General features: G+C 43.8%; 1 protein-coding gene across 1 annotated transcript in view; it reads right to left on the reverse strand.

Annotated features, from left to right (window-relative positions):
- The window catches only part of LOC123759722 (alpha-1,6-mannosyl-glycoprotein 2-beta-N-acetylglucosaminyltransferase), a 318,171-nt gene that overhangs the window by 59,383 nt on the left and 237,829 nt on the right, over positions 1-20,959 (reverse strand). The window contains exon 3 of the mRNA XM_069317574.1: positions 1,449-2,395. Coding sequence (XP_069173675.1) covers positions 1,449-2,381 — 933 coding nt within the window. The 5' untranslated portion in view covers positions 2,382-2,395. The remainder of the gene's footprint in view (positions 1-1,448; positions 2,396-20,959) is intronic.

Below are 20,959 nucleotides of genomic sequence, written 5' to 3' on the forward strand. Positions count from 1 at the left end.
TGTAAAGTAATGAAATTAGGCGAAGGGAGCAGAAGGCTGAACACAAGGTACCATCTGGGAGGTGAAATCCTGCAAGAGTCAAATAGAGAAAAAGGTCTGGGGCTTGATATCACACCGAACCTGTCCCCAGAGGCCTACATCAAAAGGATATCATCAGCGGCATATGCTAGGTTGGCCAACATAAGAACTGCCTTCAGAAACTTGTGTAAGGAATCGTTCAGAACCCTGTATACCACTTATGTAAGAAAAATCCTGGAATATGCAGCTCCAGCCTAGATTCCATATCTAGTTAAACACAAGACATAGCTAGAGAAGATTCATCGGTGTGCGACCAGACTTGTCCCGGAACTGTGAGATATGAGCTACGAAGAAAGGCTGAAGGAGCTGAACCTCACGTCCCCGGAAAACAGAGGAGTAAGGAGAGACATGGTTAACCACCTACAAAATTCTCAGGAGAATTGACAGGGTGGACAAAGACAAACTCTTCAGCACAGGTGGGAAACGAACAAGGGGACACAGGTGGAAACTTAGTACCCAAATGAGCCACAGAGACATTAGAAAATTTTTTTTTAGTGTCAGAGTGGTTAGTAAATGGAATGCACTAGAAAGTGATGTGGTGGAGGCTGACTCCATACACAGTTTCAAATGTAGTTATGATAGAGCCCAGTAGGCTCAGGAACCTGTACACCAGTTGATTGACAGTTGAGAGGCGGGACCAAAGAGACAAGGCTCAACCCCCGCAAGCACAAATAGGTGAGTACCCAGAGAATGATCACCAACCTTGACACTGACACACCCAGAGAATGATCACCAACCTTGACACTGACACACCCAGAGAATGATCACAACACCACAACTCGTAAGATGGAGAAGCGCCGAAACGTCGTCTCTTCTCACAAAATACAAACGAGTTGTGGTTTGGTCATCATTTGATACCTGGTTGATGGGGTTCTGGGAGTTCGTCTACTCCCCAAGCCCGGCCCGAGGCCAGGCTTGACTTGTGAGAGCTTGGTCCTCCAGGCTGTTGCTTGGATCGGCCCGCAGGCCCACATACCCACCACAGCCTGGTTGGTCCGGCACTTGTTGAAGAAAACTATCTAGTGTTCTCTTGAAGAGGTCCACTTGTTCAGTTTCATTCTTGTGACGCATCGTCTAACCAAAGAATATCTAGGGACTCTAATCTAGAAAGGTAACTATCTCAGAGCAGCCCGTCCTCCTAATATTCCCAACGTCAAGAAACTTTCGTATTAAAGTGCCCTTATCCTAACCTACCAGAGGACCCAAAACAGAAAACGGGACAGTTTGTCAATTTCGTGAGCAGCTACCATTTTCTAGTACAATTTTTTTTTCCCTTAGGTTGAGTACACGTCAAAATACGACGTTCTATTAAGAGAACGGGTGCAAGGAGAAAAACAATTTTCAGTGGAAGGTGTGGAGGGGTAACTAACCTGCACCAGGAGTATTGTGGTGTTGCTGGCGATGGGGCCGAAGCGGTCCTGGTTGTACACCTTCTGTTCTTCATTTTCTTTTGCCAACAGCTTTTTTATTTTTATGATGTCTTCCTTCGTCAAGGACACCTCCGTGGAGTCTACGACGTGCGAGACACCTCTCTTAGGCGGTTCAGGCTTCGCCACTGTGTTGACCGGGGGAAAGAGTTTTATCGGGAGGACTTGTTGATCTTCCTTGGCTCTGGTCGGAGGATTCTCCTTGGCCACAGGAGGAGTATTCTCCTTAGAATTTTCCGGTAGCGTTTGATTTACTGGTTTTAACTTAATTTCAGTAAAATCTGTGCTCACATTATGGATTTTAATTTTATTGTGGCTGTCCCATATTCCGAGTTTAGCAAATATGTGTTTTTTTACCACGGTAATTGTGTGTGCCGCTTCCTGATGAGTGGACGTCAAGTTGTGTTTCATGTCTTCACTCTGAGTTTCGTCAACCGTAGACAAGTTATGCTTCTGTGTCGTGTTGCTGCCGATATGCGTATTATTACTTTCACTGTGGACTGGTGTTTCTTCTTGTTTCGATAATTTACTAATAACCTCAGATTTGGCGCTAAAATTTCTAATCTGATTTGATGCACTAACCATATTTAATTCTATATTTTTACTGCTATTTGTTCTATTGTTTACGATATAGTCCACAATAAAAGATGAACTTATATTTAAAGTTGAACTTTTTATTGACAAATTTTGGGGAGAATCACTTGAGTGTCCAACCAAGAGGCGCGGGTGGGCCGGAGTCTGGCTGCTCCACCAGGGAGAGAAAGATACCCCGGTCTTGGTGGAGTCCAGCATCCTCATCTCCAGGTGGATCTTGAGGGTCATGCAGACGAAGAGCAGCGCCAGCATCACCCGCTTCAGCAGCCTCCGGCACCTCATTCTGCCCAATGCTCCTGAAGAATAAGAGATAAAACTATCAAATTTAAGCCAGAAAATTATGAATTAAAGTGCATCTTAAACTCATCAATTCACAGGACGAATATTTTGCATATGCGCTTCCTTAATGGTTATTATAGGTGCATACATCTGTTATTGTTTAACTACAATTTAGATATTTAACAATGTCATTACCTCATTACTAAGAAACATGTTTAATTCAGCTTGTTTATCTACAGAGAAACTCTAGTAAGCATTATTGACAGCTAATATATTATTATCGTTGTTGTCTTAACTTTATGTATACGTTAGCTTGTTCTCGTGATATTAAACATCCCTACTTGGTACAATTGTACCTTTCAAATTGACCTCACTCTCTGAACTCTCTCACATAAGCAACACACACACTACTGCTTATAGTAATAATTAACATCCGATGGTACTCAGGAGAAAAGTAACACCTGAAAATATCACAGCTACCTGCAAGTTCTACACAAATAATGCATGTAGACTACAAGTGACACACTAGACAACTTGCCAAGTAGTCCAAATGCAGAGTTGCCTACAACTACCTGTAAAAGTTTGCAGTATCGAATGGTTGAGAAGTCATTTCCTGTGACTCAGGGTCTGCTTTTCATGCACTACTACCCCACCGCTTGGGGTGGACGGTAGAGCGACGGTCTCACTTCATGCAGGTTCAATCCCCGACCGTCCAAGTGGTTAGGTACCATTTCTTCCCCCCAGTCCCATCCCAAATTCTTATCCTGACCCATTCCAAGTGCTATATAGTCGTAATGACTTGGAGCTTTCTCCTCATAGTTCCCTTCCCTTTTCAATCACTAGAAAAAACTTTTAGCTAAATAGACAGAATTTAATGCTGCACAGGAGCGGAGTTTTCCACACTGCAGTCTACACGAAGGAAACAAACATAGGAATGTGCCTGAATGCCAACAGCGACTGCCCAGACAGGTACAAGAGGAGTGTTGTTAACGCTTATGTCGACCGTGCTCTCAGCCACAGTTCAGAATGGAAGCAAGTCGACGAAGAACTCTGTAGGGTAAGGCAGGTCCTAGTCAACAACGGCTTCTCCAATGGTTTCGTGGAAGACATCATAAGAAGGAAAGTGAAACGCCATGCAACCTCTGAAGAGACAACTAACACAACACCTATACCCCCTATTAGACTATTTTACAGGAACTTCTTTTCCACAGCCCATAAAACGGAGGAAAGGGTCCTGAAAGATATTGTCAGTAGAAACGTTATCCCTACAGACAAAAATCAGAAGATACAACTGACGATTTACTATAAAACCAGAAAAACGGCCAGCCTACTCATGAGAAACTCTCCAGACACAAAGCAGAACGCTTTAAAAGAGACCAACGTCATCTATGCCTTCAAATGCCCTCTTGGGGACTGTAAGCCTCAAAAAACCCAGTATATAGGCAAGACAACAACATCTCTTTCCAGGCGTTTAACGATGCATAAGCAACAGGGCTCCATTAAGGAACATATAATCTCTTCCCACAAACAAACCATCACCAGAGAAATCCTAGTAAACAACACAGAAATCATCGATAGATACAGCGATAGCAGGCGGCTAGACGTCTGCGAGGCACTACACATCAAGAAGTCAACACCAGCAATCAACAGCCAATTAATGCACAACTATATTCTACCCACTTCAAGACTCCGCTCCAATATAGAAGCATCAAGAAATATGGACCAATAGGCTTTCTGCAATTACTTCCATTCAATACCCATTGTTTCGTGTTCTGTCTTGTGTTAGAATTTAATACCTATATAATACCCATTGTTGAAAGTTGGTTTTCACCTCATCCACCTCACCCAAATGTAGATATAAACTCGAAAATGTGCAAAGCTCTATTCAGTTTCAGTTGTGTGTTTGAAAACTAAAGTCTTTGAAAATGTAATAAGTTTTACGAAACGCGCTCAAGTGTCGCGTCAGACTAGAAACAAAAAGGAATTTTTGAGAATTGATCTTTGAATTACCATCAACAGTGAAAAGAAACATAAGAAAGATAGAGAAAATTCGTGTTAGAATTATTAATCTTACTTTTTCGGTCATATATATATATATATATATATATATATATATATATATATATATACATGATTTATTTGCCCTAAGAGGAGTAAAACGTTGCAGTCACGGATTATAGGATATAGATGTAACATTGACATATATATGAAAATGTATTGAATTTATTTCCAGTTGATATTAGAGACATATTTATACCCTGGGTGATGCCTATGTCGTATTGATGCTCTTAAGTGAATCATGTTTGAATGTGATGAAATAATTCAGAAATATTTATGTTATTATTATTGAAATATAACACTCACTTTCGTATATGTGGCCTGCAGTTGGCTACCTGTACCTGTAGCCTGCAGTAGGCTACCTGTACCTGTAGCCTGCAGTAGACTACCTGTACCTGTGGCCTGCAGTAGGCTACCTGTACCTGTAGCCTGCAGTAGACTACCTGTACCTGTGGCCTGCAGTAGGCTACCTGTACCTGTGGCCTGCAGTAGGCTACCTGTACCTGTAGCCTGCAGTAGACTACCTGTACCTGTGGCCTGCAGTAGGCTACCTGTACCCGTGGCCTGCAGTAGGCTACCTATACCTGTGGCCTGCAGTAGACTACCTGTACCTGTGGCCTGCAGTAGGCTACCTGTACCTGTGGCCTGCAGTAGGCTACCTGTACCCGTGGCCTGCAGTAGGCTACCTGTACCCGTGGCCTGCAGTAGGCTACCTGTACCCGAGGCCTGCAGTAGGCTACCTGTACCCGTGGCCTGCAGTAGGCTACCTGTACCCGCGGCCTGTAGTAGACTACCTGTATTATGTCGAGATAAATATTATAGTCGTGATGGGATCATATGATTGGGAAGAGATCAAATTATTGACAGTGGAGAAGTCTTGAGGATAGTTTATGGTGAGGGAAGGAGCAACGAATTAACTTGTGTCTATTAACAGAGTACTTGGTTATCCTGGAAAAATTACGTTATGAACTTAATGGAGCTTTAGAGATATTGATTTTAAAGTGATGGCACATTGCAAACTTCTTAAGTTTAAATATATATATATATATATATATATATATATATATATATATATATATATATATATATATATATATATATATATATGTATATATATATATATATATATATATATATATATGTATATATATATATATATATATATATGTATATATATATGAACATATCACACTGCGAGTGTCACTTTTCCACAGGACACTAACACAATAAACTCTACAATCCTATTTTCCCGGCGAGTCCACTTTATCTTCTATTATACATCACTTAGGTTCTATTGTCCTCACGCCGGCGAGTTCACCCTACTCAGTATATGATGGGCCAGTCCTTCAGAGTATCGTCACGGTGTCTAAAACTCCACCTTTACTCTCCAGCATCACACTGGCAGGGGTCTACAGCAACACACTGGCAGGGGTCTACAGCAGCACACTGGCAGGGGTCTCCAGCACCACACTGGCAGAAGTCTCCAGCAACACACTGGCAGGGGTCTACAGCAACACACTGGCAGAAGTCTACAGCAACACACTGGCAGGGGTCTACAGCAACACACTGGCAGGGGTCTACAGCAACACACTGGCAGAAGTCTCCAGCATCACACTGGCAGGGGTCTACAGCATCACACTGGCAGGGGTCTACAGCACCACACTGGCAGGGGTCTCCAGCACCACACTGGTAGAAGTCTCCAGCATCATACTGGCAGGGGTCTACAGCATCACACTGGCAGGGGTCTACAGCAACACACTGGCAGGGGTCTACAGCATCACACTGGCAGGGGTCTACAGCAACACACTGGCAGAAGTCTCCAGCATCACACTGGCAGGGGTCTACAGCAACACACTGGCAGAAGTCTCCAGCATCACACTGGCAGGGGTCTACAGCAACACACTGGCAGAAGTCTCCAGCATCACACTGGCAGGGGTCTACAGCATCACACTGGCAGAAGTCTCCAGCAACACACTGGCAGGGGTCTACAGCAACACACTGGCAGAAGTCTACAGCATCACACTGGCAGGGGTCAACAGCAACACACTGGCAGAAGTCTCCAGCATCACACTGGCAGGGGTCTACAGCAACACACTGGCAGAAGTCTCCAGCATCACACTGGCAGGAGTCTACAGCAACACACTGGCAGAAGTCTCCAGCATCACACTGGCAGGAGTCTATAGCAACACACTGGCAGGGGTCTACAGCAACACACTGGCAGAAGTCTACAGCATCACACTGGCAGAAGTCTCCAGCAACACACTGGCAGAAGTCTACAGCAACACACTGGCAGGAGTCTACAGCAACACACTGGCAGAAGTCTACAGCAACACACTGGCAGAAGTCTACAGCATCACACTGGCAGGGGTCTACAGCATCACACTGGCAGGGGTCTACAGCAACACACTGGCAGAAGTCTACAGCAACACACTGGCAGAAGTCTACAGCAACACACTGGCAGGGGTCTACAGCAACACACTGGCAGGAGTCTCCAGCAACACACTGGCAGAAGTCTACAGCAACACACTGGCAGAAGTCTACAGCAACACACTGGCAGAAGTCTACAGCAACACACTGGCAGAAGTCTACAGCAACACACTGGCAGAAGTCTACAGCAACACACTGGCAGGAGTCTACAGCATCACACTGGCAGGAGTCTACAGCAACACACTGGCAGAAGTCTCCAGCAACACACTGGCAGGGGTCTACAGCAACACACTGGCAGAAGTCTACAGACACACACTGGCAGGGGTCTACAGCAACACACTGGCAGAAGTCTCCAGCATCACACTGGCAGGGGTCTACAGCATCACACTGGCAGAAGTCTCCAGCAACACACTGGCAGGGGTCTACAGCATCACACTGGCAGGGGTCTACAGCAACACACTGGCAGAAGTCTCCAGCATCACACTGGCAGGGGTCTACAGCAACACACTGGCAGTAGTCTCCAGCATCACACTGGCAGGGTTCTACAGCAACACACTGGCAGAAGTCTCCAGCATCACACTGGCAGGGGTCTACAGCATCACACTGGCAGAAGTCTCCAGCAACACACTGGCAGGGGTCTCCAGCATCACACTGGCAGAAGTCTACAGCAACACACTGGCAGGAGTCTACAGCAACACACTGGCAGGGGTCTACAGCAACACACTGGCAGAAGTCTCCAGCAACACACTGGCAGAGGTCTACAGCAACACACTGGCAGAAGTCTACAGCAACACACTGGCAGGAGTCTACAGCAACACACTGGCAGGAGTCTACAGCAACACACTAGCAGGAGTCTACAGCAACACACTGGCAGGAGTCTACAGCAACACACTGGCAGGGGTCTACAGCAACACACTGGCAGAAGTCTACAGCAACACACTGGCAGGAGTCTACAGCAACACACTGGCAGGGGTCTACAGCAACACACTGGCAGAAGTCTCCAGCAACACACTGGCAGAGGTCTACAGCAACACACTGGCAGGGGTCTACAGCAACACACTGGCAGGAGTCTACAGCAACACACTGGCAGGAGTCTACAGCAACACACTGGCAGAAGTCTCCAGCATCACACTGGCAGGAGTCTACAGCAACACACTGGCAGAAGTCTCCAGCAACACACTGGCAGGGGTCTACAGCAACACACTGGCAGAAGTCTCCAGCAACACACTAGCAGAAGTCTCCAGCAACACTCTGGCAGGAGTCTCCAGCAACACACTGGCAGGGGTCTACAGCAACACACTGACAGGAGTCTACAGCAACACACTGGCAAAAGTCTCCAGCATCACACTGGCATGGGTCTCCAGCATCACACTGGCAGGGGTCTCCAGCATCACACTGGCAGGTGTCTCCAGCAACACACTGGCAGGAGTCTCCAGCAACACACTGGCAGGAGTCTACAGCAACACACTGGCAGGAGTCTACAGCAACACACTGGCAGAAGTCTCCAGCAACACACTGGCAGGAGTCTCCAGCAACACACTGGCAGAAGTCTCCAGCAACACACTGGCAGGGGTCTACAGCATCACACTGGCAGAAGTCTCCAGCATCACACTGGCAGGGGTCTACAGCATCACACTGGCAGAAGTCTCCAGCAACACACTGGCAGGAGTCTACAGCAACACACTGGCAGAAGTCTACAGCAACACACTGGCAGGAGTCTACAGCAACACACTGGCAGAAGTCTACAGCAACACATTGACAGAAGTCTACAGCAACACACTGGCAGGAGTCTACAGCAACACACTGGCAGAAGTCTACAGCAACACACTGACAGAAGTCTACAGCAACACACTGGCAGGAGTCTACAGCAACACACTGGCAGAAGTCTACAGCAACACACTGGCAGAAGTCTACAGCAACACACTGGCAGAAGTCTACAGCAACACACTGGCAGGAGTCTACAGCAACACACTGGCAGAAGTCTACAGCAACACACTGGCAGAAGTCTACAGCAACACACTGGCAGAAGTCTACAGCAACACACTGGCAGAAGTCTACAGCAACACTCTGGCAGGGATCTACAGCAACACACTGGCAGAAGTCTACAGCAACACACTGGCAGAAGTCTACAGCAACACACTGGCAGAAGTCTACAGCAACACACTGGCAGAAGTCTACAGCAACACACTGGCAGGGGTCTACAGCAACACACTGGCAGAGGTCTACAGCAACACACTGGCAGGGGTCTACAGCAACACACTGGCAGAGGTCTACAGCAACACACTGGCAGGGGTCTACAGCAACACACTGGCAGAGGTCTACAGCAACACACTGGCAGGGGTCTACAGCAACACACTGGCAGAAGTCTACAGCAACACTCTGGCAGGGATCTACAGCAACACACTGGCAGGGGTCTACAGCAACACACTGGCAGGAGTCTACAGCAACACTCTGGCAGGGATCTACAGCAACACACTGGCAGAAGTCTACAGCAACACACTGGCAGAAGTCTACAGCAACACACTGGCAGAAACACACTGGCAGAAGTCTACAGCAACACACTGGCAGAAGTCTACAGCAACACACTGGCAGAAGTCTACAGCAACACACTGGCAGAAGTCTACAGCAACACACTGGCAGAAGTCTACAGCAACACACTGGCAGGAGTCTACAGCAACACACTGGCAGGAGTCTCCAGCATCACACTGGCAGAAGTCTACAGCAACACACTGGCAGAAGTCTACAGCAACACACTGGCAGGAGTCTACAGCAACACACTGGCAGAAGTCTACAGCAACACACTGGCAGGAGTCTACAGCAACACTCTGGCAGGGATCTACAGCAACACACTGGCAGGGGTCTACAGCAACACACTGGCAGGGGTCTACAGCAACACACTGGCAGAGGTCTACAGCAACACACTGGCAGGGGTCTACAGCAACACACTGGCAGAGGTCTACAGCAACACACTGGCAGGGGTCTACAGCAACACACTGGCAGGAGTCTACAGCAACACTCTGGCAGGGATCTACAGCAACACACTGGCAGGGGTCTACAGCAACACTCTGGCAGGAGTCTCCAGCAACACACTAGCAGAAGTCTACAGCAACACACTAGCAGAAGTCTACAGCAACACACTGGCAGAAGTCTCCAGCATCACACTGGCAGGGGTCTACAGCAACACACTGGCAGGGGTCTCCAGCATCACACTGGCAGGGGTCACCAGCATCACACTGGCAGGGGTCTCCAGCATCACACTGGCAGGGGTCACCAGCATCACACTGGCAGGGGTCTCCAGCACCACACTGGCAGGGGTCTAAAGCAACACACTGGCAGGGGTCTACAGCAACACACTGGCAGGGGTCTCCAGCAACACACTGGCAGGGGTCTACAGCAACACACTGGCAGAAGTCTCCAGCAACACACTGGCAGGGGTCTCCAGCAACACACTGGCAGGGGTCTACAGCAACACACTGGCAGGGGTCTAAAGCAACACACTGGCAGAAGTCTCCAGCAACACACTGGCAGGGGTCTACAGCATTACACTGGCAGGGGTCTACAGCAACACACTGGCAGAAGTCTCCAGCATCACACTGGCATGGGTCTCCAGCATCACACTGGCAGGGGTCTACAGCAACACACTGGCAGGGGTCTCCAGCAATACACTGGCAGGAGTCTACAGCAACACTCTGGCAGGAATCTACAGCAACACACTGGCAGGGGTCTACAGCATCACACTGGCAGGGGTCTACAGCAACACTCTGGCAGGAGTCTACAGCAACACTGGCAGGGGTCTCCAGCAACACACTGGCAGAAGTCTCCAGCAACACACTGGCAGAAGTCTCAAGCAACACACTGGCAGGGGTCTACAGCAACACACTGGCAGGGGTCTACAGCAACACACTGGCAAAAGTCTCCAGCAACACACTGGCAAAAGTCTCCAGCAACACACTGGCAAAAGTCTCCAGCAACACACTGGCAGGGGTCTCCAGCAACACACTGGCAAAAGTCTCCAGTAACACACTGGCAGGGGTCTACAGCAACACACTGGCAGGGGTCTACAGCAAAACCCTGGCAGGGGTCTTCAGCAACACACTGGCAGGGGTCTCCAGCAACACACTGGCAGGGGTCTTCAGCAACACACTGGCAGGGGTCTACAGCAACACACTGGCAGGGGTCTTCAGCAACACACTGGCAAAAGTCTCCAGTAACACACTGGCAGGGGTCTACAGCAACACACTGGCAGGGGTCTACAGCAAAACCCTGGCAGGGGTCTTCAGCAACACACTGGCAGGGGTCTACAGCAAAACCCTGGCAGGGGTCTTCAGCAACACACTGACAGAAGTCTTCAGCAGCACACTGGCAGGGGTCTCCAACAACACACTGGCAGGGGTCTCCAGCAACACACTGGCACTAGGTGGACAGGAGCATTAGGCGATACGAAACGCGCCCAACCCTTTCTGTCTCGCCCGGAATATGTCGGAGATACTGAGAAAAGGGATATGCGCCATCATGGTACCGCTGATGAAACAGCAAACACTACAGTATCTTTCTTAAGTAATAAACTATTCTACAGAAACCTCTTGCCCACAGCTTAGAAAATGGAGGAAAGAGTCCTAAAAGAAATTATTGGTGGAAATGTGACCCCTACCGACACCAACCGGAAGAATGAGATGACAATATACTTCAAGAGCGAAAAAACTACAACTTGCCATTGAAGCACTCACAAGCCTGGCCTCGGGCCGGGCTTGGGGAGTAGAAGAACTCCCAGAACCCCATCAACCAGGTATCATATGACTGAACGTAAACAAAACAAAAAAAAATTTCAAACAAAAAATTAAAAAAAATTCTACCACATACCATTTTTTTTTTATTCCTTCACATGCCTATTTAATGACTATCAACCCCAACCGACTCAATATCAGGGCAAGACAGCATCTTCTCTCAATGCACCACATAACGCACAAACAGCAAAACTACATCAAAGAACAAATAACTTCAATATATTTAGCTATATCATCACCAGAGATATCCTGCCCAACAACACCCAAATACTTTTTTTTTTTTTTTTTTTTTTGAGATATATACAAGAGTTGTTACATTCTTGTACAGCCACTAGTACGCGTAGCGTTTCGGGCAAGTCCTTAATCCTATGGTCCCTGGAATACGATCCCCTGCCGCGAAGAATCGTTTTAAATACTCGCCAGACACAACGACAATCTATATCTGTAATAGACAACATATGTTTGTATGTCTGAGCCTGGAGGCCAGGCGCACTGGCCTTAAGTGGAGCATACGTCAAAATGCAATGCTTTATGAGGACGGATTGCATTTAGGATAAACACTCATATATGTTACTATTTTGTTTACATGTCATGTTATGCTTTGCATGCCTGCCTCGAGTGATTCTCTTAATGTGCTTAGTTGTGCTTGTTGAGTTCCTGATTTTAGAGTGTCAGTGCATGAATGTTCTCTCTCCTTTGGTTGGACATATTTTGGTTAAACGGGAAAGTAACTGTTTTGGGAGAGCAGAGAGGCCTTGCATGTGTTTGTTGTAGTTTGGGATGGACATTGTGATTTTCTTAAGCGTTTTCTATGTTGGGAGCAACGGGTGACGGGGGACTCTGAAGGATGTCGTATCATTTAGATACTAATCTCCAAGGAGTGAAGAGGGTAATTACGGCTGGAAGTGCATTGTGAGTAAGGACTTCATGGAATATGTCAACTAATATGTTCGATTCCGTGTAAAGAAGTATATCCTGATTAGCGTTATGTACGTTTTTTTAAGTTAATGAGATAATCCTTTCCCTTATAACAGTCTAGTGCCCTTGCTGAGATACCAACTCTAATTTACAAAAAAACGCCAGATTTTTAGCTCCTGCCATCGCATTACTCTTCAAAAAGTCACTTGAACTCCAAACATTTTTTTAGGAAGAAGGCACTACGGGCTCGCCATAGCCCGTGCTACTTGGAACTTTGTTCCAGGTAGCGAATCATTAACAACATCCAAACATTTCCAGATATTCTTAAAAAAAAGCGAGAGTAACCCCAGTCCATAAATGTGGTGATCTTGTAGCGAGTAAAACTTAGACTCGCACCATTATCTCATTATCTTAATGGCATAACTAATTAGTACTAACTACACAAACTACAATCCTATCCCTATTTGCAAGTAACAGTTCTTCCATCCACCTCTCCAAGTGGAGGAAGCTGAGGTGTAGTAACCGAGTATAAACAAGCAAATTGCGAATAGTCGACCAGACTCTAAATCTTCGCTCCAGGCATTGTTATCCAGTCAGCACATAGATAATATACAACTCCTCACAGAAATTCAACATATAGGAAAAGAAGCCCATAATCGAGGGCTGTCAATCACCCTAAATTGGATACCAAGTTACATTGGCATAGATGGTAATGAAAAGGCAGACTCACTAGCAAAAACTGCCACTTCTCTACCTGTTGTACAGGTTCAAATGCCTCCAAGTTTCTCACAGATTAAGGAGCAAATCAAGAAGAAAATATTCTCAACTATCAAAAGTCGCCACAGAGCCAAAGTAGCGGAAGGAAGATCCACTGCGATATGGTACAAACAAGCCACTGGTTATTCCTCTTTCAACCCTGGCAAAACGATATCCAGAGACATTGAAGTAGCCATACACAGACTGAGACTTGGTTACAAGTGCTGCTGGGAGGTAATGAACCCAATAGTTAAAGAGTGTCACATCTGTGAATCAGAATCAGAGGCGCCACTATTGCACTACTTACTGGAATGTGAAGCTACTGAACCCCTGCGCATCAAACTCAATACTAATCCAACGACAGCAGCGGCATTAGATGCACATTCCACCGCGACTACAATGATTAGAAAAGCTGTTGAGGAATGGGACTCATTAGTGAGCATTCTGCATCTACATCCGCCACCAAGATAATGTTAATAAAACAAGATTAAAACCAGTGCACTAAAACAGAAGCGATAAATAAGCATGGAAAAAGGAGAAATCCTCTCCTCCATTTTAAACTTAGACCCAAATATCACAGAAACAAGGTTATCATGTATAACCAAACTCAATTACGGGCTCCCCATAGCCCGTGCTACATGGACATTACGGGCTCCCCATAGCCCGTGCTACATGGACATTACGGGCTCCCCATAGCCCGTGCTACATGGACACCTCGTTCTGAGTAGCTAAATCTAAAACAACAACAACAGAGTAGTCGACAGTACAATTTCCAGTCAAGAATGTAGCACTCGGCGTAGGCAGTTCTAATCGTCTCCAAGACGCTACATCTTCGACACAGAACAGGCAGCAGACAAGGACCGTATCGAGCTACAACGCTCTCCCACATAGAGCTCCGCGACTCCGGCCTCACTCAGCTCTCTGCTCCAAGCTCCGTCTCAACGTCTACGACACTGCTGTATCCAGGACTACTAAATAAATATGAAACTCACTAAACACTGTGAATCTAATCTACCCAACAACGTAACATAAACGTACGTTACAATCTCACTGATGTTAACAATTTCAGACCTATATCAATTCCGCCAAACTTGTCAAATATATTTAAAAAACTAATCTACAAGCAGCTCTACTCTTATCTAGCCAAACACAATATACTTAGCTCGTGCCAGTATGGCTTCAACCCAAAAATAGCACTAACTTATTAGTATGATTAACTTGATACGTGCAGCTCTTGATAAAAATGAGTTCCCTGTTGGGTTATTTGTTGATCTACGTAAGGCATTTGACACTGTCAACCACGAAAACCTTCTTCTTAAATTAAATCATTACAGAGTCAGAGGTCACTCCCTCCAATACCTTCAGTTTTACCTTAGTGCCAGGCTAAGTATGTTTCTGTATGTATAATTCCTTTTCTTCCACCCAACCCATCAGCATTGGTGTTCCTCAGGGCAGCATACGTCGCCCTCTCCTCTTTCTCATCTGCATTAATAATCTTCCAAATGCCTCCCAACACCTCAAACCAATCTTATTTGCCGATGACAAAACCTTCATTTTCTCCAGTCCTGACCCTCTTGCTCTTAATGTCTCAGTGAACACTGAACTAAATAAAGACCATTTTTGGCTAACTGCCAACAAACTCAACCTTATCATTGACAAAACTTTCTATATTTTATTTGGTAATAAATCCTCAAACCAAATTAATCTAAGAATAAACAATATCCAGATCAGTAACAAAGTAGATGGCAAATTCCATGGTGTCTCATCGATAACGAGCTGAATTTCCAGGAACAAATTCTAAATATAGCAACCATCATTTACGTCTTCTAATTACTCAACACAAAGCTGCTACTAGAACAATATCTAACTCTGGCCCCAGACAGCACTCGGTACCCTTACTCAAATCTTTGAATATGTTAAATATTACGTCACTGCACATCCTCTCATGAGTACTCTTTATATATAAAACTCTGAACTGTAATGTCAATCCTGACCTTAAAAGCTTCCAAGAAGTTTGTAACAGAACCCATAGGCACCACACCAAAATCAAATATCTATTTGATATTCCAAGAGTACGACTTAACCAAACTAGAAATGCTCTACAAATCAAGGGACCCAGAATGTGGAATGACCTTCCCAATCATGTCAAAGACTGTACCTCTCTCAACCAGTTTAAGAGAAAAACTAAGCACTACCTAATTAACTCCATGTAACCTTCCTTACCCCCTAAATGTCAACCCATGTCTTGTTATTTTAAACAATGCTGTTTGTTGACCAACTTGTACAATTGCTGATTTCTGCCATGTCCCCCCCTTTTTTTTCCAACACAATTTATACTTTAATCTAACTGACTATTAAGTTTTTGTCTAAGTGTTCTTTTTTTCCCCACACCTTGCCCAATACACTTTGCGTATTAGTGACATTAGGTATTATATGTACTAGCTCTCTCTCTCTCTCTATATATATATATATATATATATATATATATATATATATATATATATATATATATATATATATATATATATATATATATATATATATATATATATATATATATATATATATATATATATATATATGTACATAAAATGTTGTACCTAGTAGCCACAATGCACTACTAGGCCTACTATGCAAAACACAATTTGCCTAATAAGCCAAGTTTTCTTGAATTTAAACAAAAAATATATTTTTTTCCTATTAAATGATAAAGTTATCCACTTCATTATGTATGAGTTCCTTTTTTTTTATTTAGAGTTTAAACTAACGAAGATATATGACCAAACCTACCCAACCCTACCTAACCTAACCCCTCTTAACCTAACCTAAACTAACATAACAAAGTCAATAATTTGTGTCCTTAATATAATATAATAAAAATAATAATTCAAATACACTAATTGGAAACAATTCATTGAAAATAAAAAAAATCACTCGGCCTATTTGGCAAATCGGGCCCTGCATAGTAGGCCGAGAAGTGTGTTCTGTCTACTAGGTACGACATTATATATATATATATATATATATATATATATATATATATATATATATATATATATATATATATATATATATATATATATATATATATATATATATATATATATATATATATATATATATATATATATTATTAAATATGACCGAAAAAGTAAGATTAATAATTCTAACACGAATTTTCTCAATCTTTCGTACATTACGCTTCACTGTTGGAGGTAAATCAAAAATCACTTCTCCAAAATTCATTTTTATTTCTAGTCTGACGCGACACGGGCGCGTTTCGTAAAACTTATTACATTTTCAACCATGCAACCTCTGAAGAGACAACTAACACAACACCTATACCCCCTATTAGACTATTTTACAGGAACTTCTTTTCCACAGCTCATAAAACGGAGGAAAGGGTCCTGAAAGATATTGTTAATAGAAACGTTATCCCTACAGACAAAAATCAGAGGATACAACTGACGATTTACTATAAAACCAGAAAAACGGCCAGCCTACTCATGAGAAACTCTCCAGACACAAAACAGAACGCTTTAAAAGAGACTAACGTCGTCTATGCCTTCAAATGCCCACTTGGGGACTGTAAGCTCCAAAAAACCCAGTATATAGGCAAGACAACAACATCTCTTTCTAGGCGTTTAACGATGCATAAGCAACAGGGCTCCATTAAGGAACATATAATCTCTTCCCACAACCAAACCATCGCCAGAGAAATCCTAGTAAACAACACAGAAGTCATCGATAGATACAGCGATAGCAGGCGGCTTGACGTTTGCGAGGCACTACACATCAAGAAGTCAACACCAGCAATCAACAGCCAATTATTGCACAACTATATTCTACCCACCTCAAGACTCCGCTCCAATATAGAAGCATCAAGAAATATGGACCAATAGGCTTTCTACAAACACTTCTATTCAATACCCATTGTTTGTGTTCTGTCTTGTGTTGATACTTTTAATACCCTATTAATATCCCGTCTTGTTCTGTCTTGTGTTAATGCCACATCACCCCTCCCACCTCACTCAAATGTAGATATAAAATCGGAGATACGTAAGTTCTAATCAGTTGTGTATTTGTGAACTAAAGTCTTTGAAAATGTAATAAGTTTTACGAAACGCGCCCGTGTCGCGTCAGACTAGAAATAAAAATGAATTTTGGAGAATTGATTTTTGATTTACCTCCAACAGTGAAGCGTAATGTACGAAAGATTGAGGAAATTCGTGTTAGAATTATTAATCTTACTTTTTCGGTCATATTTAATAATATATATATATATATATATATATATATATATATATATATATATATATATATATATATATATATATATATATATATGTCGTACCTAGTAGCCAGAACGCACTTCTCAGCCTACTATGCAGGGCCCGATTTGCCTAATAAGCCAAGTTTTCATGAATTAATGTTTTTTCGACTACCTAACCTACCTTACCTAACCTAACCTAACTTTTTCTACTACCTAACCCAACCTAACCTATAAAGATAGGTTAGGTTAGGTTAGGTAGGGTTGGTTAGGTTCGGTCATATATCTACATTAATTTTATCTCCATAAAAAAAAATTGACCTCATACATAATGAAATGGGTAGCTTTATCATTTCATAAGAAAAAAATTAGAGAAAAAATATTAATTCAGGAAAACTTGGCTTATTAGGCAAATCAGGCCTTGCATAGTAGGCATAAAAGTGTGTTCTGGCTATTAGGTACGACATATATATATATATATATATATATATATATATATATATATATATATATATGCGAACAAGCCTGAATGGTCCCCAGGACAATATGCAACTGAAAACTCACACCCCAGAAGTGACTCGAACCCATACTCCCAGGAGCAACGCAACTGGTATGTACAAGACGCCTTAATCCACTTGACCATCACGACCGGACATAATGAGGTGATAGCCGAGGCTATTTGAACCACCCCACCGCCGGCACTCGGATAGTAATCTTGGTCGACATGAACAACACAGAAATCATCGATAGATACAGCGATAGCAGGCGGCTTGACGTTTGCGAGGCACTACACATCAAGAAGTCAACTCCAGCAATCAACAGCCAATTATTGCACAACTATATTCTACCCACCTCAAGACTCCGCTCCAATATAGAAGCATCAAGAAATATGGACCAATAGGCTTTCTACAAACACTTCTATTCAATATCCATTGTTTCGTGTTCTGTCTTGTGTTGATGAAATTAATACCCTATTAATACTCTTGTTCTGTCTTGTGTTGATGAAATTAATACCCTATTAATACCACATTTTGTTCTGTCTTGTGTTAATGCCACATCACCCCTTCCACCTCACTCAAATGTAGATATAAAATCGGAGATACGTACGTTCTATTCAGTTGTGTATTTGTGAACTAAAAGTCTTTGAAAATGTAATAAGTTTTACGAAACGCGCCCGTGTCGCGTCAGACTAGAAATAAAAATGAATTTTGGAGAATTGATTTTTGATTTACCTCCAACAGTGAAGCGTAATGTACGAAAGATTGAGAAAATTCGTGTTAGAATTATTAATCTTACTTTTTCGGTCATATTTAATAATATATATATATATATATATATATATATATATATATATATATATATATATATATATATATATATATATATATATATATATATATATATTGTGACGGAGTTCCCCCCCCCCTTATAATTCTCCCACGCCTGCAGTAAGAGTCATGTCTACTTTTCCCAAGCGTTCTCTATGTTGCAGGCTAAAATTTGATATATGGGAGAGAGTGAAGTGTTCTCGGAGAGCCGAGAAATTTGTGAAATAGTGATATTTTGGCCTGTGGTATAGGCCCTTTAGGGAGCCAAGATGGCGCTTACCTCTCTGATCTCCCGCCAAAACCGTGTGACGTCAGTGGCACCGGATTGGTCACCGACAGCAATGTTGCACCGGGAGCCAATGAAAACTTCCCGTAGCGAAAGTGACGTCACAAAGGAAGGGGGTCCGGCCAGCGCGCCGGGCTGGCGCCAGCAGTCAGATACGACACGTCATAGAGGTCGGACGTGCGACGGATGGTCTTGTCAGTAGGACAGTTGTACCTCGCTCCCGTGGATTTACGCGTCATCTGAAGTCCGCCAGTGCTCTGAGAAGTCTTCCCTAGTTCATGTGTTGAACCAGAAGAGGGAATTGACGGTTATTTGAGCAACAAGTGCTCCAGTCAGGTACTGTGCCAGTAGCAGTGAAGCCGTGCAGTGACGTACGTGACGTCTGTGGCAATTCACCAGTTCGTGACAGCGTAGTGGCTGACAGAGCCACTGGGTAGCTGAGGAAGAGAGGACTATTTGGGGAAACCGAACGACTGTAGCTGAGACGTAGGCGACAGCCGTTGCTGGGAGAAGACGACGGCCAGGAGACCGACTCCAACCTTCAAGAAGTCAAGGAGGAGGACGGACCTGCAGTGAGGAGGCACGGAGACGACGCGCTAAACGGTGGGACGACGAGAGGCTCTGGTAGGACACGACGACGTGTAGTGTGGGGGCGTTCCCGACACGAGGACCAGGAGCTACATCTCGACTCTCATCGGAGGATAGGGTGAAGTAGGTGTTTCTAGTTCCCTCCCCATTCCCCTTTAGTTAGCTATATTATTTGGCTATATTATCTAGCCTGAAGATTTTATATGTCGTGAGCAAGTCTCACCCATGTCACGGTAAAGGACCAGTGTGCTAGACAGTACTATCAAGAGTACTTGTAATATTCATGTTGATTATTGGGGTGTACAGGCACCAGGAACCAGTGATAAATTTACTGTGTTGTGTATATCTTTCTATAGATTTTTGATATGAACATATAGTGGTAAATTATATATAATATTATGCCAGTATTCGGAGGTTAGGCTATGTGCCCAGAAACTATTTATTTTCCATGTATTGATGATTGATTTATATACCATATATATGTCTATGTCCATTCAGTGAATAATCATTTGTGAGTACAGTGAATTATTGCGTTATCGCCCACGAGAGAAAGTACTGAAAACTCCAGTGTTAATATTTCATAATATATGGTTGGATAAATAACAGTGTAAGACCATTACAGTGAATCATTGTAGAATTGATTGTAGAAAAGACTGTTTGAGCCTGAGTACAGTGTAACTAAGTAATTCGGTTTATTTGTGCCAATATAGAGTGTGCGAGTTTCTAGTAATATTGGAGATTTTAAAGAAACGGCGCGCGTGAATCTAGCAAACAAGCAAATTTCGCGCGGAGAGTCCATTGCGATCAGCTGTTCTTGACACTTGATGAGGAGGGGGAGGTGTTGCCACCTAATGATCGCGGACTATTCGTGGGAACTTCCGGCCGCGTCAGGATTTGCTGATTTATTTGTTGTTGTTTGGCTTTGTGACATCTTTCATACATTTTAAGTAAAATACAAAACTCTCTTTGTGTTTTTATCATCCCCTCCATTGATCTTGTGGCTATACTATACCTGTAAGCATAGAGTGATAACAATAAGTACCTGCCTGATTCCTGATCTTTGAGTGTGACCTTGCCAAGGCTACCACTGAATACACCAGTCCACTGATGGTGTTACTGGCCACCTTAAACACCAGTTGGCGATCTTGTGGGTAACCGTAGAGCCC

This window comes from Procambarus clarkii, chromosome 8 (genome assembly GCF_040958095.1).
Source record: "Procambarus clarkii isolate CNS0578487 chromosome 8, FALCON_Pclarkii_2.0, whole genome shotgun sequence".
NCBI classification, from domain to species: domain Eukaryota; kingdom Metazoa; phylum Arthropoda; class Malacostraca; order Decapoda; family Cambaridae; genus Procambarus; species Procambarus clarkii.